The sequence below is a fragment of the Carassius auratus genome, chromosome 14 (assembly GCF_003368295.1).
Source record: "Carassius auratus strain Wakin chromosome 14, ASM336829v1, whole genome shotgun sequence".
Lineage (NCBI taxonomy): Eukaryota > Metazoa > Chordata > Actinopteri > Cypriniformes > Cyprinidae > Carassius > Carassius auratus.
This window is the reverse complement of record NC_039256.1, coordinates 16,255,730-16,282,835: the sequence shown is the minus strand read 5'-3', so window position 1 is coordinate 16,282,835 and position 27,106 is coordinate 16,255,730. Positions and strand designations below refer to the sequence as shown.

Here is a 27,106-nt window from a genome sequence, read left to right as displayed (position 1 = left end):
CTGAGAAATTACATTTTCCTTGATGTTTGATGATGTTTGACAGCTTTTATTTAAATCAGAAAATGACTTGTTCCATAAACTGTGAACAATAATAATAATAATGGACAACATCTATACTTCCTTCCACTATTGAAAATTACAGCTGCGTATCAAATTGTCGCAGATACATTCGCAAACACACAATCATGACATCATATCCCGTTTTCATAGCATCAAATAAATAACTAAAAGCAAACTTGAAAAATTTAACATGTAAGTGTGACAAGAACCACCTAAAACAACAAAACCATCTTTGCAATAAATCTATTTGAAGTGTAATTTGTTTATTTAGTCTGGCTCATGTCCCTTTTGTTTACATGGAGAGGGCGGGGTTTATGACCTGTACTGCATCCAGACACTAGATGGTGATTCAAGTATTCTGGCTTCTCTTCTGAGGTCGTGTGAAGCATACTTGCTTGTTTCAGAGTTTGTCACATTATGATGTAATAGTGCAACGAAAGCCCGCCTCTGAAGAATCAGGTAGATACCTACTTCTACATCATCACATCTTTGGCCCCGCACACTGGAGTGTCAGTGAAATGGGAGGGGAGAAAACAGCTTTAGGATCACTGGACTATAAATAATATTACATTCCAAAGGATCTTACTCCTTTTATTTTTAACTATTCTGGATGTTTAAGCAGCACATCAATTGTTTGTTCAGTACATTTCACTGTGGATTCTTGGGTAAATTAATTGCCACTTTGGCGCATGCTTTGCAAACAGGCTTTTACTGTAAGATATTGACCAAACAGCAATGCCACAAGAAATCAGCTCTCTGACAAAAATTAAATGAATAAATAAATAAATAGAAATTCCAATATTACTTATAATATTTTTTTATTATTTTAAATTTATGCTTTTAACAGACCCTTTTATCCAAAGGGACTCACAGTGCATTTATGCTATCAATTTTTACTTATCATGTGTTCCCGGGGAATCGAACCCCCAACCTTGCACTTGCTTGCTTGCTAACGCAGTGCGTTACCAGTTGAGCTACAGGAACACTATTAGATTATTTTGTTATTATACGATATTATTAATTATCACAATATTAAAATACTAAAATATTAAAATCAAATATTAAATAATATATTGCATAAATTATATATATATATAAAATAAATTTCAATGGCAATTAAGCACATATCCCCTAAAATCACTTTTACCCTAAATAAATTATAAATAAACAATTAAATATGTAAACAACCAGTTTTGGATTTGCTTTTTTTTTTAAGACATGACAGATTCTATAGTTTCATGGAGAAAGCTATACTAATTAAAATGTTTAAAAATGTATTATTAAAATATCAATTAAAAATGGAAAATTAAAATAAAATGCAACAATTTAAAATTCAGAGAATAATTAAAAAAAATTTTTAGAAAAATTTTCACCTAAAAGAAATCTGAGACTAAATGTGGTTTTCTATTGTTTGATCTGTCTCGCAGCTTTTGGGACATGAGCGACGGGTCGGGACCTGAACACTCGCCAAACTGCCATCACCATGTTACCATGACAACAGCGCTTCCAAGGTAACAGGCGGGAACGGAGTGCATGTGTGAGTGGAGTGATAAATAACAGGAGCATGTTTTGAAAACATATGCATGGAGGACCTGACAACAAACACACACACACACACACACACATACACCAGACACAGTCTCTTTGCTTCTGCAACCTGTTAACTCACTTCACACTATAAATAATCCTCTCAAAGCCTCATGAGTCACATAATGCATGTGTTTGTGTGTGGGGACTTTATTACAGAGCAGAAACACGCAGCTGTGACGCTGTTGTCAGTCAAACGTCACTTGTTGCACAGTTTTGCGAGGGTGTGTGTGAGTCATCTAATTGCTGAAAACAGTCACACACATGCAACCATGCATGCAACTCAAGAATGCACGGGCAAACACACACATTTGTGCATGTTATTCAAGCATGCATTCAGTCTGAGTCTGATCTAGCTCAAGCTCTCAGTCCAGACTGACAGACAGAGCTGATGTCTTACCACTTGACGGTCGGCGCTGTCTCGTCTGCAAGGTCAATGTGCCAACAACCACCCCCATGCTGTCACCGTGGAAACAAGCGTGTGTGTGTGTGGTGTGTGTGTGTGTGTTTGTCTGTCTGTCACGTGTGTTTTCCTCTCACTTGCTCAATCTCTTTCTCTGTCCAACCTTCATTCTGTCTTCTGTGATTCTAACTCTTCTGCCTCCAACTGCTCTCTTTCTGCCTACTTTTACCCCTCCCTCTCTCTCTCTCTCAAACACACACACATACTTGTTCATCTTTACTCTTAATGTTTTTTTTTTTTTTTTACATTTTAATACAAATTACGAATATTTATCCTAAAATTCCCAATACAGTAAAATGAATGGATTTTTAACAATATTTTTTTAAATCAATGACAAAGTAGAATAAAAAAAATATGTTTGACGTTTTAATTACAAATTCATTCTTCTTAAAATTCCTATTAGAATAAAGAAATATAATTAAATTAATTCATTAGTAAAGATTGGACACAATGATCATTTAGATAATTTAGTAAAATAAATATTTGTGAATTTAAAAATATATATATTTAAATAATAAATAACCTAAAATTACTATTACAATAAATTGTATATATACAGTATGTATAATTGTATTAACTAAAAATTGTAATTTCAAAATATTCATACATCATTGAAGAAGTTTAAACTCAAATTCAAATGACAATAATGTGAGTAGCATTGTGATTTATAAAAGAAAAAAAGAAAAATGTTACAATGTAAAAGTAAATTCATAATCAAAAATATATTTCATTTTTTTTATGCAATTCTTTAAAAGTTATTTATTTATTTATTTATTTTACTTGATTTTGGAGTAAATGTGATTTGGCTATTTTTCTCACACTTTGAAGGCTTCTTCAACAGGTCCTCAGCATTAAACAAATAGTTCACCCAAAAGTGTAAATTTGCTGAAAATAAAGAAAAATTTGGGGACATTTACCATTACATCACTTTCTCACCAGTGGATCCTCTGCAGTGAATGGGTGCCATCAGAATGAGAGTCCAAATGGTAACATCATTCATCCGGCTCCCATTCACTGCAGAGGGTCTATTGGTGAGCAAGCAAATCTGTTCCCATGAAATAACAAACTCATCTATATCTTGGATTACCTAATAAACACTCAGAAAGTGTGCATTTTTGGGTGAACTGTTCCTTCAATCTTTAGGTCAAAAACTGAATGCAGCATAGCATAATCATTCATGAACCATTAAAACTCAACCTTACAGGAAAGATTCCACCAAGATGTTGGATGACCTGAGACAAATATTGATTACAAGTACACATTCGATACACATTCTGTTGCTGTTAATGTGTTCTAGATCAGTAGCCAGTTAAAGGGTAAGGAGATACCAGATGTGTTTTCTTATGACTGATCATTTGTTGAGGAAACGTCTGGCATGAACGTCAGTGTAAATGTTAGGAGCGGCACCTTCCTGCTGATACATTAGCATTCCATGGGCTTGAAATGACACCATCATTAGTTATTATATAATTACCCAAAGCTGCTCTTGTTTCATCATGAGGTCAAAGCACAGGACTAATAAAGATTATATACACATTACATACATCTGCTTCTATATAACAAGTCTGAACCCAAGCAGGATGTGTTCGAATACCACTTTCAATCAATGCATACCATTTAATACACTATTATTAAACAATATGCAGTATATAAAGACTTGCAAACTTCTGAGATTTCTGAGAGTCTTTAAAATAAACCCTGATAAAGTAATCCACTAAGCATCGTTCAGCGCTAACAACCTGCTCATTACACAGACCTGGATCACAAAACAGAGGCGAGCGGGACATTTCTGATCACACGAGCAGCAGGAATCTGGCAATTACCACATTTCCCACCAACAACTCACACCTTTTTTCTTCACTCCCATACACTCTCATAACGCAGTAACAGCAAAGACTGCTAATGTTGCTCAATATATTGTGTGACCCGATCAATTAGCTACGTTTCTAGATCATTGGCCTACTAGTGAAAAACCTGTATTTGTGCAAGCTTTACTGTTTACTTAAAAATAATTAAATTATTTAAATGAAATAATGACATAAAATGTATTAAAATTAACATAATAATTTGAAAAAAATTATATTAATTAACGTAATGATTAAATGAACACTTATTAAAGCTAATTCAAATTTAATGAAATTAAAATATATATATATTAAATAAAACAAAATATTAATAATACAACAAACTAAATATTGAGTTAAAAAAGCGATAAAAATCCCAAACTTAAATTCAATTACTATTTTTAACTTCAATAACCAACACTCAAATAAAAAAGAAAAAAAACTTTCTTAATTATACAATTTCTATTTGTTGTTGAACTAAAATAATTTAGTCATACTAAAAATATTTAGTCTTACTTAAAAAAAATAAAATAAATAAAATAATTACATAAAATGAATAACATTTAAAAAAACATAACATTCATTAAAAATGTTCACTTAAATTCAAACTAATTAAAAATAACAGTTAAAATGAACATTTAAATAATCTGAATTAATTTAAATAAATTACAGTAAATAAAATGTATGCATTTATTAAAATGTGAAATATTGAGTCTAAATTATTTTACGAGGAAAAAAATCTGGGATGATACATGACCCCACATGAAACTCGCACAGCTACAAAGAAAATCTGTTGCCTTGAAAAACAAATATTTAACCACAGAATCGACTAAGGAGAATCAAGCATTCCCAGAGAGGCATACTGTAAAATATGCTTTTTTAATAATTTAAGCTGTAGTTAAGAAACCAAATGGATTTTCAAGGGATGGAGGTTTTTTCACGAGGTTTTATGCAACATGATCCAACGACTGAGAGGTGAAGCTTCATGAAAAGATGATTCAAAACTTCAAACGAACAAATCTGAATGAAACACTTCCACTGCAGAAGGAAATCATGATTTAGATTTAATAAATCATGCATTGAAGTAATCAGGACATAGATATCTCCCCCGTCCCTGCAGTTTCTCTCCTTCTCTTACATTCAACAGAAAAAGAAAGAAATATGTTTGTCTCCAGACATGCTCTGAGTGTTTGATGTTTTACACCCAGCAGCGGTTTAATAAAGACTGAAACGGAGATGGAAATGCAAGATGAGGGATGAGAGAGAGAGGAATGACCCAAATAACGTCCCCCCGTCCCAGTGGAAGGGGAATTGGCTATAGAGTGATATTACAAGGTCGGTGACAGAAGGGAGGAGAAAAGGCAGGACGTGTTTTGATCGAAAGGTTGTTGATGTCAGTCAAACAGATTGAAGGAAACAATGTGTGTTGGAGAACATGAATAGAAACATTACTTGTGTATAGCAGGTGAGGCATGTGCTCTGACATGCCTTGAAGAAACAGTTAACTTAAAACTGAAAATGCAATCGCCCTCATGTTGTTCCATATTGTATGTTTCTTCTATGAAACAAAAGATACTGTATTTTGAAAAACACTGTGTTCAAACAATACTGGACTCCACTGACTGTCAATAGTCTGTCTTGGAAGAAAAAGATAATTCTGCAGAAAGTATACAGGTTTGGAACAAAATTAAATCACTTCATTTCGGTGGACTATCCCTAAATTGGGATTATTTTTCCCAATCACAGCAGAAACAATTATTATTTTAACCAAACATCGTCATTACATCGTAAAATGTAATTAAATACTCAAAATAAGAATAGATTTAGTAAATAAAATATATAGTTTGCCAGCTTTTTAAAGGCATTTAATGTAATCATAGGTTCTAATAATAAAATCAATAAAATGTAATTCAGAATTAAGTACATTTAAAAAAATTAATTGAATTATATTTAAAATGTAATAATAATAATATATATGTTACAAATATTTTGTATTAATTACATTTTAACAGCAGCAGCGATTACATTTAAAATGAAACTATTTAAACAATTACAAATTATTATTTTATAAATACTAAAAATGTATATATGATTATATTTAAATGTATTAATCTTGTCATTATTTTATTAACATCAATTATTGCATTCAAATAATAAGTAAATATTATTAATAATTTAAATGTCCATTGAATTTTTCTCATTAATGAACAACAATAGCATCGATTACCTATAATAATAAATAATTATATATAAGAATAAATATTGCATTTAAATGTATTAATTTTTTATTATTAACAGCCATTTTTATTCATTTAAACATAATATAATAATAATAATAGTAATATTTTTTTTATAATATTAGTACTACTATTAATATAACTATAAGAACAACTAATAACAGAATCCAACTCATCACAAAACAGAATTCAAGAAAAACTTTTCCCGTGAAAAAAAAGAATAAATTTTAGTTATTAAACTCAGGTGAATTGAGTTGTAATCTGGTTCGAGACATTAATCACTTCTCTCTCTCTCTGCTCCCATGGCTCATAAAAGTGCCAAATGGCTGACATTAAAATCTGATAAAAAGCAGAACGTCTGAATTTTTTCCACGACTCTTCTAATAAAGACCTCACTAAGGCCAGCCTAACTACTCTGATATGCTTGGCGTCTCGCTTTGCTCATACTGACATATTACAAATAACAATTAGCCCGTGATATTCATTTTCCACAGCTGAAGTCACACAGCGCTGGCGGCCGGCCACAGACTGATGCCAACATCTCACATCTCACATCTCCTCCTGCTTCACTGCTCCTCTGCTCTGGGCATTACCTCCAGCCGGAATAAAGCAGATCCCAAAATCTGCATTTGCATACAAGAGAAGTAACATATACCGTGGTATTAACATAAACATGCAGCTTGGAGATTCTGGGCATGTGCAAAAGTAGTATTATGGTGTTTTTTGCATGCAAATACTAGAATAAATGTACATGGTAATCATTCCATATAGTACACTGTATAAAAAAACGCAGTTTATTTGTAAATGTATGTGAAATTTACTAGCAATTACAATAATTATTTTTCAAGGAAATTAAATTGTAAACAAAAAAAATTATTTTAAAGCAGGTTTTTAGATACATAATAATATAAAATAATAATAATAACAACAATAATAGTGTAAAATATAAAAAAGAATACATTTTATTATTTAAATGCATTTTTGTTGTTTTTATTTTATTTGAAATAGTATTATGACTACTACTACTACTAAAAAAAAGAATTACACTTAAAAGGATCAGAATTATTATTATTTTCATTATTATTATTATTATTATTGATAATACAATATTATTGATCAACATTCCCTGTAAAATGATAAATAACAGTATGAAGTATAGTAGATATAAAACACCATTCCAGTCTTTCCACTTCAATGTGTTATTTGCCATTTCTTAGAAATTATTTGTGAACTCAGAAACAATTTTCATATAGAATTTGCTAGTAAAGTAAATCCACGTCTACTTTTTCAGTGTACATATCAAAATGACATTTTAGCACAGTGCTTTTATGTTATGAAGCTGATTTATAAGTTTAAAGCCCTTTAAGCGCTGATATTAATGTGGTACGAGGTGACATTTGTATTGTTGCGAGGCAGAGAAATGGAAACACAGAAAAGCATGAGAAAGAAAGAAAGCGGATGTGTAGTTCTGTCTCCTCATCACCCACTGGTTTCATTTTTTCTTGGTAACCTGACCTGATTTCCCTCTCTCTCTCTCTCTCTCTCTCTCTCTCTGTGGAGGTCTCAGTGAAGAGCCGCACGTCTTTATGTAATGAATGAATCATCTGTAATGTCTGCTGTTCCAGGGCCATTTCAACTCATACAGCTGGAAGACTGAGCGAGAGAGAGACATTGAGAGAATTCAGAGACATTTAATCTACCCACAACCTGTTTGTTCAACAGGCCGTGAAACAGCCGTGTAATATACACAGCTCCTGTGTGTTTTTCAGATGTTCACCGCTCGCTCTGGACAGAAGCATCTAGAACAGAAACACAGACTGTTTTCTACAACAACAGATTTTTTAAAACACTCAAACTGTATTAAAGATTTTAATAAAGAGCTTAATAGCCTTCTAGATTGGTTCTTAAAGCTGCTGTAGGGAACTTTTGTAAAAAAATATTTTGTACATATTTATTAAACCTGTCTTATGTTCTGACAGTAGAATATGAGACAGATAATCTGTGAAAAAATCAAGCTCCTCTGGCTCCTCCCAGTGTCCTATTGCCATTTGCAGAAACTCCATCGCTCCCGGTAAAAAATAACCAATCAGAGCTGCGGTCCGTAACTTTGTTTGTGTTCAAAATGTAGAAAAATGTATATAATAAGCGAGTACACCATGAATCCATTTTAAATTGCTTCGGGGGCACCGCGGCGGAGTAACCCAGTACCTTTGTGATTCTTCATAGACATAAACAGAGAGAAGTAGTTCCGGCTACGATGTTCTTCCGCCAGATGCAAGCAGTTCTGTTTATTAACCGCTAGAGCGTCAAAAGTTCCCTACAGCAGCTTTAAAGGAACTTTTACAAAGCTCTCTAAATCCAATCTAAAAGCAGATGTTCTGTGTAACAGGAAAAAAAACATGTCACTCATTTAAATAATCCCATTCTTAAGTCATTAATTCTAATTACTGAAGGTCAAACAATAGTTACTATAATTTAGTTGAAAACACATAATGTTGCATTTTGTAATAAAGTCCTCATCCAACTGTTGTTTTACCTGCCAAAATACATTTTGACTTTAATTTAGCATTTGGCAGGTGTTCATTTTGGCCTTCGGGCATCTATTTCAGACACCGATCTGCTGATACACTGAGATGAGATTGTCAGAGCTGGTGTTTAGCTCCAGTGGGAGTGAAAATACAGCAAAAATCTTATTAAAAATCATGTGTTACAGTGTTAATATCTGATGCTTCTCCACTACATTGATTTTTAACCATTCGCATTATGTTACATCCACACCACAGACAGAGCTTGCTAGAAACTGATTCAGTACTTGTAATTACAAAATACTTGTAACTAGAGCTATTTAAAAATTATTAGTTAGTTATATTTTATTCATACAATAGCAATAAATTATTCATCATTTCAATTTAACATATTTTTTCTCTTATAAGTTAACATTGCATCAGTTACTGATAAACACTTTTCATTTGAATTATTTTTTATTCGTGATAACAAACACTGAACCTGCCTATCCAGTCTCTGAAATGTTTCATGTTATTTTCTATTGTTGTGGACAGAGGTATAGCTCAAAATTCATCACGTTGCAATGTTGCCAAGTACAACATTCGCATTATTCAAGCAAAATGAAATATTAGGAAATATTATATTCCTTTGTTGGTTTAATTATAGACGCATCAGAGGGCTAAAGCAAACGCAGCGAAGTGCCTTTGTCTGTGTGGATTGAAGATAAGAAGTAGCCCACACACACACACACACACGCACGCACACTCACACACACACACACACACACACACTCACACACACACTGTAGCTCACTGAAATACTTCCACTCTATTTAAAGGAATGTGAACAAACGGATCCAATCTCCCATGAAGCCCTGGGCCAGAAGTGCTTCATTAGTATGATTTACACAGACAGATAGTAATCTAGAATTTACTTATTCATGAAAGCTAATTCAGCCATTAGTTATTAGTAGAGGAGACCTGTAACCCCACAGCACAGACCTTTTGAGTCTGGATACCGATACAAAAGCACAGCAGCTAGTGATCTGAATGCTAATGCGGTCCTGGACACAAGCTGCTAGTTAACACACTTAGTGACCAACAGATCACATTATACAAGCAAAGAGACCATACCTGAAACGTTCAGGACATATAGATATGATATGGTCAATGGGTGGGGGTGAGGACTGACTTTACCTGTTCATACAGACATTATTCAGCCAGATTCAGTCTGCGATTGTATGTAAAAGACCATTTAAAAGGTCACAACTGACAATTACGGTTTTCAATCCCAAACTCTGAAATAAGTGCAGCAGACTATGAACTATTATATCAGAACAAAACATTAAATCTGACCTTTCGATGTTTGTTTTACTGTGTGAAATGTGTATGGTCTTCCATCAGGAGGGGTCTTTTTTCATTCAACAGTGGATAGAAACGCAAGGATCTATTATGTTTAAAATTATGACTAATGACTTGTAATAACAGAATCTTTTTGGAAGTATTGCCATACTTATGATGTCTGCATTCAAAGCCATTACAATTTTAGGTAACATAATCCGACTACTCTTAGTCTACTTTTGACCTAACTTGTTAAACGCATTAATTTAAATAGGATAATTTTGTACCACATTGATATAAAAATACAAAGAGAAAGAAAATATAAACCATTCGTTGGAATTATCATCATAAAGCACATTACTCTTTATATTGTGTACCAAACTGGGGTTCATAAAATCCGAAACGTAATCCAGATTATATGTAATCAGACACTACCCAGATCTGTGTCCCGCTGTGAATGGCCTGCCCCTAAACCCAGCCGTCACACAAACCGAACATACTTCCTGATTGTCATAAAGCCACACACAGAGAAGCTGATTTAATGCTAGAGTGAATACCATAACCTTTTATAGACCGCCAGGCTCATTGTGTATTTACACAACGTCTCATCCGGGAACATCGAGAGAAAGCGCGAAGAGAGAGAGATCTGTGAGTGAACGCCGCTCAAACACATACGATAGGATCTGCCATTGTTTTACCTGAAGAGACACAAACACACTCCTACGAGCCAAACACATAAAAGCATTTCTGGCTCTTTCAGATTTGTTTATAAAGGTCAATGCACTTAGTGTACTAAGGGAACGTCATATTCTAGAGCATTTCATTAAACCAGCGACATTGCATACAGCATACGACAAATGCTTATTAGTGCAGTTTGACTTGTTGAGCATCACTCTCAACCTTAGTGATCTGATCAAATCTCTACAAAACTATAAAGAAAGGATTTTTCGGAGTTGTAAGTAAAACATTGTTGGAGTACATTATACAAGAAAATAGCATTTCATTCTTTCTTCTTCAAAATGTATTTCAGCCAGTACCTTACTGTTTCTTTATGATTAAATGTGAAATTTACTAGCCATTTCTGAGTGCCGATTGTTTAGACACCATATTTTTCTTTAATCCGAGTGATCAAGCGCACCATTTTCATCCGCTGGACCAAAAAACAGACAAAAAAAATAAAAATAAAATTACACATGGAAAGCAAAACCTAAGTCATATCTACAGTCCAGAAGATCACAGAGATGCTTTTCACTGCAGACAATAAACAACCACCTAGCAACCACAGAGAAACCCCTAGCAACTGCATAGGAACATGCTAAAAAACACTGAAAACATTTAGGAACCACTTAACAATGCAAGTTTTCCCTGTGCAAAATAAAACAAATTTTCTCCAGAAAAATAATAAATAAATAAATCTAGCTGTTTCATTCATAAAACGCAGAGACATGCTCTTACCTGGGTGATAGTCCACCTGTTTGCCCTGCATGGAGAACGCTCCCATGACGAGACCCATAACTGCTGTCCTCCGTTACGCACCTGTAGCATGAGACAGCTCCGCGGTCAGATGAGAGCGAAACGTGCGTTTGTTGAGTTCAGCGTGTGTGTGTCTGCACTTAAATTGTAGCTCCTTCCTCTCTCTATCCCCCTTCATCAATGCATATTAATCTTTCTCTCTTTCTGTCCAAATCTCTCTCTCTCTCTCTGTCTCTCGTCCTCCCACCCTGGAGACAAATATAAAGAGAGCGAGAGAGAGTTAATGCCAAAAAGGAAGAGGATGACAACCAGGGAATGAGAAAAACCTCAGGAGACAGAAACACTCTGGCAGAGGAATAAAGAACAGAGGAAGTGAGCGAGCGATCCTGGTGTGTGTGTGTGTGTGTGTGTGTGTGTGTGTGTGTCGTCATCTGAAAGCAGAAACGGCAGCCCAACCTTCTAGATAAAATTGAAAACACTTCAGAAAATCCATCTCTCATTATCCACTCATTTCACAGGGCTCAACACGAAGCTTTACCAGCTATTTGCTTTTTTAAGGCAAGACAGCAAAGGTGAAAAGGGTAAATATGACAACCGGTATTTGATTGATAAATCACGGTGCATTTAGATAATTGGATTGCATTACAGGTTTTATGAAATGGATGTTAAAATATGCAGATTTTCTAATTAAATATGCACACATTTGCATACATTTCCAAAACAGAAATTTGATATGATTGGTTTTGTTGACATATATTTACAAAGGGGATGTAGAATTTATTTTTTATCACTCCATAAATCAGAAAATACCATTTTTTGGAATAAAATTATATATGAACAAGCACTTCTGTAAAAACTAGCATATAGATAGAAAGGTTTTTTTTGTTGTTGTTGTTGTTGAGAAAATAGATATACATTGAAAGATGTATTATAATTTAAAAAGTAGAGATGCAAATACTGTAGATAGGGTAATAAAACAAAGATGTTTACTGTTGGATGTTACATTTTATGAAAAGCCAAATATCCCCAAATCTTAGAATTAACCAGAGTATGAATTTTTTTTTTGCCTGCAGTATATTGCCTTAGTTGTCCACAAAAAAACTGCACGAAAAATGCACAAATGTCTTTTTAATAAATGATTTTAAAAAATACCCATGATAATTTATTGATTTATCTTTATACTTCTTGAAACCATTTAAATTGTAGTTGCTTTTTTAAATAAAATAAAAACTTTCACCACCAGAGGACACTGTGTTTTTTGTGTGAGCACATGTGTGCAATGTGCTCTCTTTATTGTCCGACCCCGCCCATCTTGTTACCTCATTGGCCCTGTCCCAAATGGAACATTTGATGGGCTTTCGCAGTTTAGTGCAGAACGCGGCACGGTTCGCATGAAAAATCGCTAATGTAAACGCTGTCATCGGACCCGGGTGCGCACAGGGGTACCGAACCCGAGACTATCTTGAGAACGTGGTCTGAGTTTTGTTGCTCCCGAACTGTGGTGCGGTTCCCGTGAATGTGCAAGCAACACGCACTAGGGTGCGCACTTGTTCAGTCGATACATTGTTTCCTCAACACACGAGAGAGCCGAGGTTGATTCCACACACTTCTAAAAGTCAAAATTAAATTAATTAAAATAAAATAATTAAAATTATTTATTATGATGTGCATAATAGCACCAAAATAACAAAAAAAAATTACAACTCAAGTCGTGTTGTGTTCTCCATGCGTTTTCCGTGTGTTTGCAGCCGTTTTGCACCCTCAGAGCTCCCCAGCAGACTTCTACCCGACCGTAAAAGCAGCATTAAGTCACGAAAGTGCAGATTCAGAGGAAGATTGTGAGGGCTAAGGGTGCCATTTGGGAAAGGGCCATTATTAGGGGCTGTAAATCTTTGGTTAGAATTGATTCGATTCACGATTCATAGGTTTTTGATTCACCTCTAGAACGATTTTTGCAAATTCACAATGATCAGAAAGATCAAAAATTTAAAATGATTCAATTCAAATCGATTCACAATTAAATTCGATTCAATTGATGAATCGATTGAGCTTTCTTCAAGTGCATTAACAGGATTATATAAATGCTTCCTCTAAATTCCTCTATTCTGGGAAAGGGGGCGGGGAGCAGCAGCTCATTTGCATTTAAAGAGACATGCACGAAAACAGCGTCTTTCTGCTTCCACTCAAAATCGGCCATTTTAAAATAATTTATATTTTAAAATATGTGGGGTATTTTGAGCTGATACCTCACAGACACATTCTGGGGACATCTGAAACCTACATTTTGTAAAAAGGGGCATAATAGGCCTCCTTAAAAATGTGTAGATGTACTAATAAGTAATAAGACTTCTACGTGTCACAAACACATCCGATTTAAATGTTGTCAAATCTAGTGACTGGTTCTTGTTCCTCAAAAATGCTGTTTGCACAGTACACACAACATTGAGACTGACATCTCTGACACTGAGACTGAGGCCATTTTGTGCAATGTGCATCAAGCGATACATGAAGGATCTGTCTAAGGCTGAGACAGAACAATAGGAACAAAGCATGAAAAAGATTGATTGCTTGACTGACTGAAGAAAACGGAGCTCAACTTAAAAAGATGACAACAATCTCAGACACTAATGCTACTGTCTACAGATCATCAGCACAGACAGACTGTGGATAGAACAGTTTAAAATGAAAAACAAAATGATACACTTAAGAGCAGCTTGTCTGCTTTGCACAGCTCTATATATCCTTTAAATAGAGCATAATTAGTGGTGTTTAAGAGCATCAAACATCAACTATTGCTTCTACTCAAGGTTAGTGATTTAGACCAACCACAACTCAAACTGTATAACTCAATCTCATGTGCCTTGAAATGAGGTGTGTTATTACTTTCCTAAAGGATATAATTTTTTTCCCTTTGCATACAATGGTCTTTTGAAGAATCATATTCATGACAATATAATACTGTTTCTTATGAGTAGAGATGAGTAGAGATGAGGCTCTGTGACTCTACGATCATCTGTCGGACGTCTTATGGAATGAGGCAGATATGAGCTTTATTCTATGCCCTATAATATATATTTAATTCAAAATGAATCATTGATATTTTGGAAATGAATGTTTCAGAGGGACACAGTCTGTCCTGAGGGCTGCTGTGTGTGTGTGTGTGTGTGTGTGTCTTGTCAAGCTATGCTATGAAGGTACCACACAACTTCACAAAACACATTCTCACACAAAATGCACCTACAAATGACACTACAGAGAATTTGTGGAAACTCAAATACGCATACAGTCTCATAATTCATCTCATCATATTCAACAGTGGAGGTAAATTCAAACCCAGTTCTGTTCATGCACAGTTCAATTCTTTAGAAGTGTCACGATATATTAACAAACATATGATTCACTAACAAATGACTCTTATGAGAAGTTTCTTTTAGTTAATGAAACCCATGAAGAGGGTTGATCACTTGATGTGGAAAGTGTCTGCTGTGTACAAACATCTGACAGTTTAACATACATTCTCAATCATAAACATCTAATAGACGTCTATCTAACATCTGATAGAAAATGTTCTATAGATGTATTAAAGATGAGCAAAATATTTCTTGCAGATGTGAATGCAGACTCAAACAGACGTCTCTGTGATGTACGTCTGCTATCGACGCTTGCAAGGCCTAGGCTATACATTGTTGTGATCAGAGTAGTCTGACTTGCAAACAAATAGCTCCTAGTTGGTTATTTTTGGTGAATCAAAATCATTAGCACAAGCAGTGTAGTCTGATTCTAGAATAAAAGACACACACTGTACAGAGCTCCACATATGGCATACAGGGAAAAGAAAATTGTAGGGCTAAATCGTGTGCATGATTTACTATTTCGTTCTCTCGATTTCTAAATTGTGTGCATGATTTACTTCTCCGTTCCCTCGATTTGCTACATTATGCACACAATTTATGAATCGAGAGAACAAATTAGTAAATTGTGTGCATGTTTTAGTACATCGAGGGAACGAATTAGTAAATCGTGCTCACAATTGGTTTACTTTTTCTTGCATGTCATGTGCAGGGTTCCATACTTTATGAACTTGCTATTTTAACGAATACTTGAAAAAGAAAAAGAAAATAGCGGTTTGAATCAACCTGACGAATCACTTGCTGAATTGAATCATTTGGACATCAGACTCAATCAACATCTGAATCACTTACTGAGCAGCAAGTAAATCATTATTTTGGGAAACACTGAAAACTTCTGCGACCCTAGTGTAAATATATTGTAAAAAATATTGCCTCATCCAGATACCCACACTTGTAGTCTAGGCTACTTAAAGACTGTCCCAGTTCTTAAAAATGCCAAAGCGCAGTTACCTTAATGCACACTAAATCCACACTGTCTCTAATACCGCTCAGGAGCCCTATTCAAGGCTTCATGCATCGTGTTTTGGAATAAATCATTACTTTTTTTTTTTTACTTTTTGCCGAGATCTCGTGAGAAGTCACAAAAACCTTTCCAATGTAAGTGACATATTAATAATAATTAGATATTGCATATGATTCAGAAAAACAAAGTGTTGCACATTTTACTGGTGCAAAGATGAGAGTAGTGGTGATATTTATTTTGCACAAAATGTTATCCCTTAATTAGACGCACCACAAATTCAATTGTACCATGTTATAGGGACTACTGGACATATATTTAGAAGTCGATTTCAAAATGCAAAGTATTTATAATTTCAAAACAAAGCATGCATTTTTACAACCTTGTAAGTGTATCCCATCAGGTTATGAGCAGTTCTAGACACACTTGTGGTCTTCATCCACACTTTGGCCAAATACAGGAAATACGTCATATTTCAAGTGCAAAGACTGTAAGCGTGGGTATTTGGACAAGGCGTCTATCTAGATCCCATGAGAGGAAAATGTACACCCTCCCTGACAGCAAATTTTAATTAATCACATTAATGATTACAAATTAGAGTTTTAATTTCAAAGACAAGCACTCCCTGCAGGCCAGAGATAAAACGATGTACAACAGCATTCGATGAATACAAATAACCCCGTCTCATCAGAAAAAAAATGCTTTTGAACGATGATTTAAAAAGTCTTTTATGATTACTGAAAAAAAGCAGATGAAGCGTCAAGGGAAAAAAATAAGAGAGAAAAAAAAACATGTTGTGTCAGTAGGCCTACTATCCATCAATACTCTCATACAGGCCTACAGAACAAGAGGAACGTCTTATCAGACAGATGTCATGTTTAATTTGCATGTAATTGAAAATAAAGAGGTACTTTTTCGCCCTCTAGTGTTTAAAAGCGAGCATCACAGTCAGTCTCGCAGAGAGCTAAAGAAAAGCGCTCTGCTGCCACCCAGCGGTAGACTCACGAATTACAGTCTGCGATTTCAACGACAACAAAACACAAGACTATTATCAACACGCAAATAACATGTAGTTTACATGCACATCTCAGAAACAGACGCATTTTAAAACAATTAAACAAGACTTTTTCTTTACAAAAACTGCAGTCATATTTCTAAAACCGCAGAAATATTCATATTGTGCGTGCTTATGATCTGACAGTTCTGGCAGTTAATATAGGGATTTAATAAAATACAGCATGTACTTACAGAATTCATTATGGATTCAGCACACAATTCTGATTTCATATTGTAATCCAGTGTGAATTATTTTGGCCTTTGTCTTACAGATGTATACATTGAAACTATGTATAGAAGTATGTGGCTAATCTTACAGTATAAGATTGTTGTATGTATCCAGTAGATGGCGGTATAACCTAGAAATATTACTGCATTTGCGAGTAATCAGCCTCCTGCTGTATTTACAGGCAGCCAAAGTGAGTTCAAGCTGTGAGTTTAAAGGTAAGATAATAGAGTGTAAGTAATGTGTGATTACAGGCTTTCCCTCTGACTGCTCCAACACACACTTTAAAACCAGACCTGTGCTAGCAAACCCATTCAAGACAGAGCCCAGAGCACTTTATCAAGCATAAAACAAGCTACATGCAAAACCGGGGAGAATGAATTTCATGCATCAGAGAGACTGAAATTGGAAAGTGAAACTGTTCGAAGTGAACGAGAACCATTAAAACCAGCAGGAGAACTGAATTCAGCCACATAGATGGGAAAGATACAGGAACAGGTTCGAGAGTCTACATCTTTCAGTCATAATGAGTTCAGTAAAAAGCCTTTTCAAAGAATTCAAAATATCAACACAAATTATTTTTTCGTATTATTATTACTAACATGTACCATGGTATTTTTAAAGGACCCTACCATATAGGCTATTACATGTAGTAAGCCGATCATTATTGGAAAACAAACAACTAACAAACCAGCTGACTGTCCATTTTAACACTTACTACATCCATACTCACCCATTAGAAATGGACAGATAGATAGATAGATCAGTATGTTTGCTTTCTATAAATATAGGACACACACACACACAGCAAGAGAGAGAGAGAGAGCTGTCAGTTTTACTGATGGCTGGGTCTGGATGATATCTGCCATTGCCAGAATATCTCCTGAGGTTAGTGCACTTAAAAGGCAACAATGCAAATACAACTTGAGACACTTTCAGTGCCAGGAAGTGAAATCACACCACAAAAACACACAGACGCATATGCTGTTAAAGCCAGAGGCGTGATGTGTTGGCCTCCCTTTGGCATGGACATAAACTGCACACACACACACACACATACTGGACTGTGTCTGCTTCTGCTGAGGGCTACACAGGGAGATCTGTGTACCATCTGAATCTGAGGAAGTCACATTACTCCAGAGTCATCCCGTGTGTGTGTGTGTGTGTTGTCAATGCAGCACTAATGGCCTGAAGTCACGCAAACAAATACATTCTAAATAATATGCAATGACAAAGGTAGAGAATGGAAATTGCTTAGTGAATGAATGTACAGTATGTGTACAGTACATGGTCACATGTCTCTTTAGATGCCGAAGACTTTGCCTGCAGGTTTACAACAAAACACAGTGATTGTGTGTGTGTGTGTGTGTGTGTGTGTGTGTGTGTGTGTGTGTGTGTGTGTGTGTGTGCGCGTGTGCATGTGCATGTGCAAGGAAACAGCTTTAGGTTTAAAGAGAACATTTAGATTTTCAGATTTTCACATGCATATGCTTGCATGAATTTCCACAGGAAAGAAGAATCACAAGTGAGATCTCCTTCGTCTCTTCAGTGAAGAGCATCTGAAGTCTCCTCATGTTTCTGAGAAAAAGACCCCAGTAATCCTCCTGTAGGGTTTCAAAGGAGATATTAACCTCTCAAACTCGATCAGATTTGCCTTTTGCAGTCAAAGGTCAGAGATCACACTATATGAACTCAAACTTTTCTCGGCTCGGTGTTCATCTTCATTTCTCTCTTCACATCAGTTCAGTCAGTGTACTGTTTGAGTACATGAATTACTCCGGGATATTGGTTTGTTTGAACTCCGAGGGAGTGTCAGCCACATTAAAAAAGTTAACAGCTTAAGTCATTTGTGGATTAATGCGTATTAGAGAACCGTTTAAAATGATTCAGTTTGATTTGGTGAACTGAATGATTCGTTTGCGAACTGGATATCCAGACTGCTTTGATTTGAACTATCTCTCACAACAGACACGGAAGAGAAGACAATGCTGAGTAAAGTCGTCGTTTTTGCTATTTTTGGACCAAAATGTATTTTCGATGCTTCAAAAAATTCTAACTGACCCTCTGATGTCACATGGACTACTTTGATGATGTTTTTCTTACCTTTCTGGACATGGACAGTATACCGTACACACAGTTTCAATGGAGGGACTGAGAGCTCTCAGACTAAATCTAAAATATCTTAAACTGTGTTCTGAAGATGAATGGAGGTCTCACGGGTTTGAAACAACATGAGGGTAAGTTATTAATTACATTAATTTGCTATCTGGGTGAACTAACCCTTTAAGTTGTATTGCTGTCTATGGAGGGTCTTAGATCTCTGATTTCATCAGAAATATCTTAATTTGTGTTCCAAAGACGAAAAAGAAATTATGGGTTTGAAACGATATGAGGGTGAGTAAAAAAAAAAGAAAATTGGGTGACCTATCACTTTAAGAGCTGAGATCTGATTTTAATAAGGTATTAGTAGGTTTTAAAAATGACAGAACAATAAAGTCTTTAGAATTATATTTTTTCTATGTTAGTTCATGTTAACAAATTCACAAATTTTAATTGTACATTTTTACCACTTAATGTCTTTGGTGTTTGTGTGTGTGTGTGTGTGTGTACTTTATTCTGTGTTTTCTTTTAATTCTGTTTGGCAATTGGCAGTACAATCAGATGGTAAATCAAAGCAGTAAAGCTATTACATTATAACACTACAACACATGGCGCACACACACATACACAAGACCACTTTCAAGAACACACTGAATGTGTGATCGCTCCCCATAGGTCTTTGCTCACACATAAAACACACCGTCTGCTTTTGTAAACAACACCATTACCTCTATTTCTCCCTCATGGCACTCACTGTGAGTGTCATGGCTCAGAAACACATACATAAATAGTCACCGTTTTTTCACCAAAAAGCCAATCTACACTGTAAATCTAAATGTAAATCACACACATGGGTTCATCAGATGTCCTGCAGGATCTCTAGACACCTCCAATATTCATACTGAGAGAATCCAAGAACTTATAAAACAATAGTCTCAAAGCCTTTCTTTATGATGAGCTTCTTACTGAAGGAACCACGGATGGTCTTGGCGTTCTTGAAGAAAATAATAGTTCATCAGGTTGTCTGATCTTTATTAAATGTGCTTATAAAGGTTCTGCAGAAGGATCCATCTGTGCAGTGATCTGAGGAGCAAATAGTGCCTCTATAATCTTTTCATTTTAACACTGAAAATGTTTTGAATCGGATGTTTTTGTACTGTTATTGCCATACTCTTAATATAACTAAACTAATCTTTGATTTTAAAGAACATACTAAAGCATCCAGTGTGAGATTTAATTAGAAACTGTTTTAAAAACAAAACTGATAGTAAATTTCACTAATAATTACAAATAAGGCAAGCAAAGCATTGAATGAAACTGAATGAAACATGACATTTTTAGATAGAAAGACTTCTAGAATTTTTCCACTGTATTCAACCCATCATATTTGAGTTATGTGTGAATTATGTACACATTTTCATACCTTTAATGAGAGTTCCCGTCACCAGTTTGCTCACAGACAAAGCAAACTTCACTAACCCATGTTTGCAGCGCCTGGCACAGCCGGACATCCTCACAATTTCACTTTGTGTGAGCTGGTAAGTCCAAACCAGTTCAACCAATATTCAGCTCAGCAACAGATCGGACAGTCAAGGAACAGAGGAGTACAATGGGACCATCAGCAAGGAGAACCAAAATCCAGGACCTTAGAGAATCAGCTGCAAGTAAACAAAAGTTACATCCAAAAACTCTACTGAAAGGAAGCTGAGAAAAGTGTTTGATTGCTTTCTACAGGGTGAAATCCTGATCTGTCTCCAAAGAGCTCAGTTCCCGCCCAGACAGAAGATGCACAAAAATCAATGAAGGAGCCGGTCATTGAAACACCATGAAAAGACTTCATAAAAGTGCAACTTTGAAAAAAAAAAAAAACGTTGTGTCCTCGCTTCTGTAAAGAAAACGTACAAGAAGGACAGGAAAGAAGAGAATAATTAATTAAAGAATGTCAGAGTCCCTCTGATGAAGAGTGATGATCAGCTGCAAACTGACGCACAGCCTGATTTCATTGGCATTTATCCCCACCCCCTTTCTCTCTCTCTCTCTCTCTCTCTCTCTCTCTCTTTCTTTCTCTCTGTGCTGCAGAGCACAGTTTCAATTCCAGCGCTGCTGTGTGTGGATGGTTTCCTCTGAGGCAAATAGGCTCTGTATTACTGTATGCATTATCTTTACCGTATCTCCTCCCTCTCTCCTACATGCTCTGCCCCTCTGCTCTTCTCTATACACTCTGCTCTTCTAAACCAAGGTATTGCATGGATGAAGAATATTACTGCAGTCACACCACTAAAAAGATACGCTAAAAAGATTTTACTGCACTGTAAAAATAAATAAAAAAACAAAGTTAGTAGCCTATGGACATCGTATCAGATTTACAGCAAGAATGTCAAAGCATGAGTCTTATCTGTACCAAGATTTTATGAATTAATAAGTGAGAAAGTGAGTGATGATTAGAAATAAGAAATGCCTGTGACAGTGCAACATTTCTGTTGTTCAAATTACTAAATACAATTTTAAGCTGTCCCTTAAAATATGTAAAATGACAGTTACTAAAAAGGAATGTTTTGTTTGTTTTATAGATAGCTTGGTTAAACAGTCGAATAAAAAACTCTTCCTTTTTATTATAGAAATGTGTAATTTTATTACAAATATATAAAACGAAATCAGTTAAGAATCATCGCCATTTAGCGGCAAACCATTGTTTTTAAAAATGGTTAAGATGTAGCAAAGCCTCGTTTGCCAAAAGCAAATGATTTTTTTAATGGCAGTCAGTGGGTGTTGCAGTTCGTCAGTCCAAAAGAAGTGAAATAAAACACATCCATCCATAACAAAAAGTGCCTTACATGGCTCCGGCGGGTGAAAAAAGGCCTCTTGTTGCAAATCACCTCCCGGAGTCATGTGAGGCACTTTTTGTTATGGATGGATGTGTTTTATTTCACTTATTTTGGACCGATGAACTGCAACACTCACTGACTCCCATTAAACAGTTTAGAAAATCACAGACAATTTTTATTATAACCCCGACTGAATTTGTCTGAAAGAAAAAAGTCATATTTGCCTAGGATGCCTTGAGGGTGAGTAATTCATGGTCTAATTTTCATTTTTGGGTGAACTAACCTTTTAAGAATGAAAAAATGTAAAAAATAAAAAAAAATTAAAAAAAAATGCTTAAAACACTAAGTTGATAAGATTTACATTTGATTTCAAATAAATTGAAAATTAATATAAACATCGAAAATAGCAGGCTTATTTTATTGCTTATTTATTAACAGTCTTAAGTTGTCAGTTGTGTATTTACGTATTTATTTAACCTAAAAAGCATCAAGTTAAACTGGAACATACTGGATTCACAAAGGGTACATGTGAATTTAGGCAGTCATATTTCTAATTTATAAGTTGCTTTGGATAAAAGCATTTGCTAAACTAATAAATTGAAATGTAGTTCACTACACTCATGCCGAGTATCTGTTGATTTGGATTGGTCTAGTTTGTGTAATCTTTAGTGTTTTCAGTGGCACAGCAAGAACCGCTGAGATTCCCAGGACAACCAGAGACTTTCCAGCCCCTGGACTTTGTTAGTATGCAGATCAGAGCAGAATTACGGCAGGAATCTCGAAGGATGAGTCTTAAGCTCACAGCTTTACACCTGCAGTGTGACGCAGACCTGCAGCTCAGTGTCACATCACATCACACAGGGAAATCTTTCCCTGGCTGCATCCAAATTCACATTCATTCCATCCTAAATAATATACAAGGGTAAGATTAGTGTGTCCCAAGCCATAAGAAATATATGCCAAAGCCAAATATTTACAGTGGATTTTCGAAGTAGGCATCTGTGTACAGTATGCTTTTAGGCTCCAAAAATCCCCTCCTGTTCAAGAAGAAGAGTTTAAGATAGTTATCCAGCAACTTTTTACAAATAGCAAACAGTATGAGACTGAATCTGTCACAGCAGTTTTTATGTGTATGAAACTTAGAAGTATGGATGGATTATTATTATTATTATTTTTATTTTTGCAGAAAGAAGTGTTATTTTGTGACTATTTTTGCTCATTTCTTGGCCAGAAGTGATGACCTAAAGTTAAAACGTCTTAATGATGGATTTATTTTTCTTACAGAAACACAGCTTTTAACGTCACACAGTGTTGGGAAGGTTACTTTGGAAATGTAATAAATTACAGATTACAAATCAAAAACCGACTTTGGTTCAATCCTACATCTTGGTGCAGTTCCATGTCCAATTGTATCCTACCCAGTTTCCCACCAAATGTGGTTTTGTTTGTCTAGTCATCACTGCTGACAATGCAAATAATAACAATAACCCAAATTAAAAATAAATCCTAATAATTAATCCATGTTAGACAAATCTTGGTTAATTGATGCAATGTGTGGTAAAGCAACCCCTTTTCCCTATAGGTGTGGGATTTGATTCAAACATGCTACAATATTGTGTGTTTGAACAACACAAAATGAACAAAATCCCTTCTTCAAAATATCCCTGAAACTGATTCAAACATAGAATCTTATGAATAGATTACTGAGAAAAAAGTAATGTGCCTTAACTTGACATTTCAGTGCATTATAGCACTACGACAGGTACAGTACATGTTCAGTGCATATAGTTTTAATAGAGGGAAACGATGCATTGCTAGTTTCAACATTAGGCCTACTTATTCTTCAGACATTCTGCTTTAAGTATCAGCTGTATACAAAGTGACCAATATTTGCTTTTCAGCCACTGAAATAGATAATATTCAAGATGCAGCAATGTAGGGCCATGAAAATTAACTTCAATACTTCTTGAATTATAGGCATACAAACTTTGGAAAAAATATATATATTTATAGCACTCAGTGTAACAAACAGACTCGGGAACAGAAGGTTAGTAGACAGCAGATTTATTGAAACAGGTATTGATGGTGGTAGGGGAGAGATGCAGGTGAGTACAGACCATATAGGGCCTAAAAAAGATGCCAAAAGATCACTTTGTTAAGCCCAATCTCTAAAAGGGCAATGAGATATCTTTAATAATTCTTGAATTACGGGCATGCAAACTTGAAAAGTGCTGTTTTCCCGTTTTTTAGTGGTCACCATTTGCACATAATGCAACAAAAATGGCTAAAGTCAACATATTTTACAAACAGACTTCCTAACATCTGTGTAAAAATAACATTGTGAGGCTGCCATCTTTGTAAGCAGGGTTAACCTACTGTCAGACTTTCACAATCCTTCATCACTTGTATTAAGATTATAAGAAATGAATTTTAAAGCACAACCACTACACAATCAGACTTTAGCACCTCTTTTTACTTTGAGATCATTCTGAGCTTAAATACAAATTTAAAATCATAACAAGAAACAGTTTAATAGCTGCAGTATGATACTGTTTTTGAAAGCAGATCTTTAGCAAACACTGGCATCTAACAATGCCTTTGGAAGAAATAGGTAATGTTTCTTTTGTATGTATTTTTTTAATGTATCTTAAAAAAATTAAACATATACACAAAACAGTTATGCGAGTGAAAAAAATCATTAATATTTTAGAAGTAATTGTAATTTAATTAAGGTAACTGTAACTTATCACAAATGCATTTATTTTGTAATTAAATAACGTTATTCTGTTACATGTAAGCAGTTACTCCCCAACACTGACATCACAAGACATTAACTTCTGGACTGGACTGGACTGGACTGGAATGATGTGATTACCTGTAGATTATTGTAATGTACGTTTTTATCAGGTGTTTGGACTCACATTCTGACGGCACCCATTCACTGCAGAGGATTCATTGATGACCAAGTGACGTACTGCAATGCTACATTTCTCCAAATCTGTTCCTTTGAAGGAACAAATTCATGAACATCTTGGATGGCCTGAGGGTGAGTACATTTTGAGCTCCTTGAGAAACCTTTGAGCAGTTATAAATATAATGTAATAAAAATAACCAGATGCGACAGCTACGACAGTATGTAAAATGTCCAGATGCAGTTTTATTCTGATAAAATTACTCGTAATTCAACATAAATATTTCAACAGTTTTTGAGAATGGCCTTATTTACAGAAATGCACTCTAGAGAGATATTTTTGTGGACTTTCATACACACCGATAGTTTCTTTTCTAGTGTATTCTCAGTGGCGGAAAGCAGCATTAATGCATATAATGAGAAAAAATGTATTCTAAAAAACCCTGCGGTGTATTTTCTCTCTCGTGACCCAACACATAATCTCGCTGAGCCCACATATATTCAGCACTGTTTATCTATGAGTCCTGTAATGGAAAACTGAAGCCCTCTGTTCCCAAAAGCAAAGTGCCTCATCACTGAAAGAAGTGCAGAGACGGAGAGGATGTTATTAAACGTAGATGGAAGGCAGAAAGAAAGCGAGTGGATAGAGAAGAGCAATCTGTCAGTCTGTCTGACTGAAGGAAACCTGGCCCGTTCAGACACGCTGCTTTCTGCTTTCTGGTTGTTCAAATGTTTGGTGCTTGGAACAGTTTGTGTTATCAGTCATTCCTCTGAGCGACGCCACAGAAAGAAACCCAGGCCATCGCTATAGAAACAGCCCATCACGACAACCTAAAACTATCAGTTGTCACAATATATCTGAAAATGTGTTTTCTTTGGCGTGAACAGAGGAATGTATAAGGAAGAAAAAATAAAAAATAAACTTTAAATGTACAAACTTCCCTGCCATTATGTGAAATAAAGTGTTCTGATTGGATTTTAATTCATTGTTATGTAAAAAGCTATTAAAGTGATAATTTACACAAAATTGCCTAAATATTTTTTGGGTGAACTGTCCCTTTAAGACCTTTTCACAAGTAACCTGAATACTCTCTTATTGTAAGTCTCATAAGCATTTGGTTGATCACAAATACAGTAAAAACTGAAATAATGTGATACATTTTTACAATTAAAAAGATGTTTTCTATTAGAATATATTTAAAAAAATTACCATTTAAACTATTTTCAATATAGATAATAATCAAATGTTTGTTGGGCAGCAAATCAGCAGATTAGAGTGATTTCTGAAGGATCATGTGACACTGAAGACTGGAATAATGATGCTGAAAATCAGCTTTGCATCACAGGAATAAATTACATTTTAAAATATATTCAAATAGAAAACTGTTATTTTACAGTGTAATCATATTTCACAATAGGCTTGAATTTTTGATCAAAAAGATGTTGCCGTCTTTCAAAATTATACCAACCCCATACTTTTGAACAGTCTATATAATTATTATTTTACAGTAATTCTATTTCACAATACATTCTTTCCTGTATTTTTTGTCAAATAAATGCAGCTTTGGTAAGCTGAAGAGACTGGTATTAGTGAAACACTTTAGGTTAAGTGAGTGAGTGTGTGAGTGTGTGTGTGTGTGTGTGTGTAAGAAAGAGCCTGTAGGAAGAGTGCGACAGATTTGAACAAGTCTCTAAATTTACCAGTAGTCCCTAAGACAGACAGACAGAAGATGAAATGCCTGCAGGAGGAAGAGGAGAGAAACAGAGAACAAAAGAAAACAATCAGATCACTCACAGAAAGAAGAGGGCAGATGAAACGATACAAGAAAGAGAATGAGCGATCTAGTGGATCAGGTTTTATCAATGGCTCACAGATATCAGCGACAAACAATATTATACAAATAATAAAGTTTAACCATTAAATCAAATATATTTAGGCCAGCAAAATAAATGGGTAAAAAGGGAAGTGAAAACACTTCTAATACAGCATCTTATATGTCTGATGCATGTTTTATCCTGCTACATATCCTATGCATTTACAAAATGTCATATTTCATATTCAGATCATTTAGAAATTATGTTTTTATAAGGTAATGGAGCAATATACA

At 35.0% G+C, this 27,106-nt stretch overlaps 1 protein-coding gene across 2 annotated transcripts in view; it reads right to left on the bottom strand.

Annotated features, from left to right (window-relative positions):
- kcnip1a (Kv channel interacting protein 1 a) overlaps positions 1–21,571 on the bottom strand; it is a 41,368-nt gene extending 19,797 nt beyond the window's left edge. The window contains exon 1 of one of the 2 annotated variants that reach the window (XM_026280301.1): positions 20,686–21,571. In XM_026280301.1, coding sequence (XP_026136086.1) covers positions 20,686–20,773 — 88 coding nt within the window. In that variant the 5' untranslated portion in view covers positions 20,774–21,571. Of the gene's footprint in view, positions 1–11,491; positions 11,918–20,685 lie in introns of those variants that run through there. The other variant, XM_026280303.1, reaches the window with a different exon arrangement.
- Positions 21,572–27,106: the final 5,535 nt, after the last annotated feature.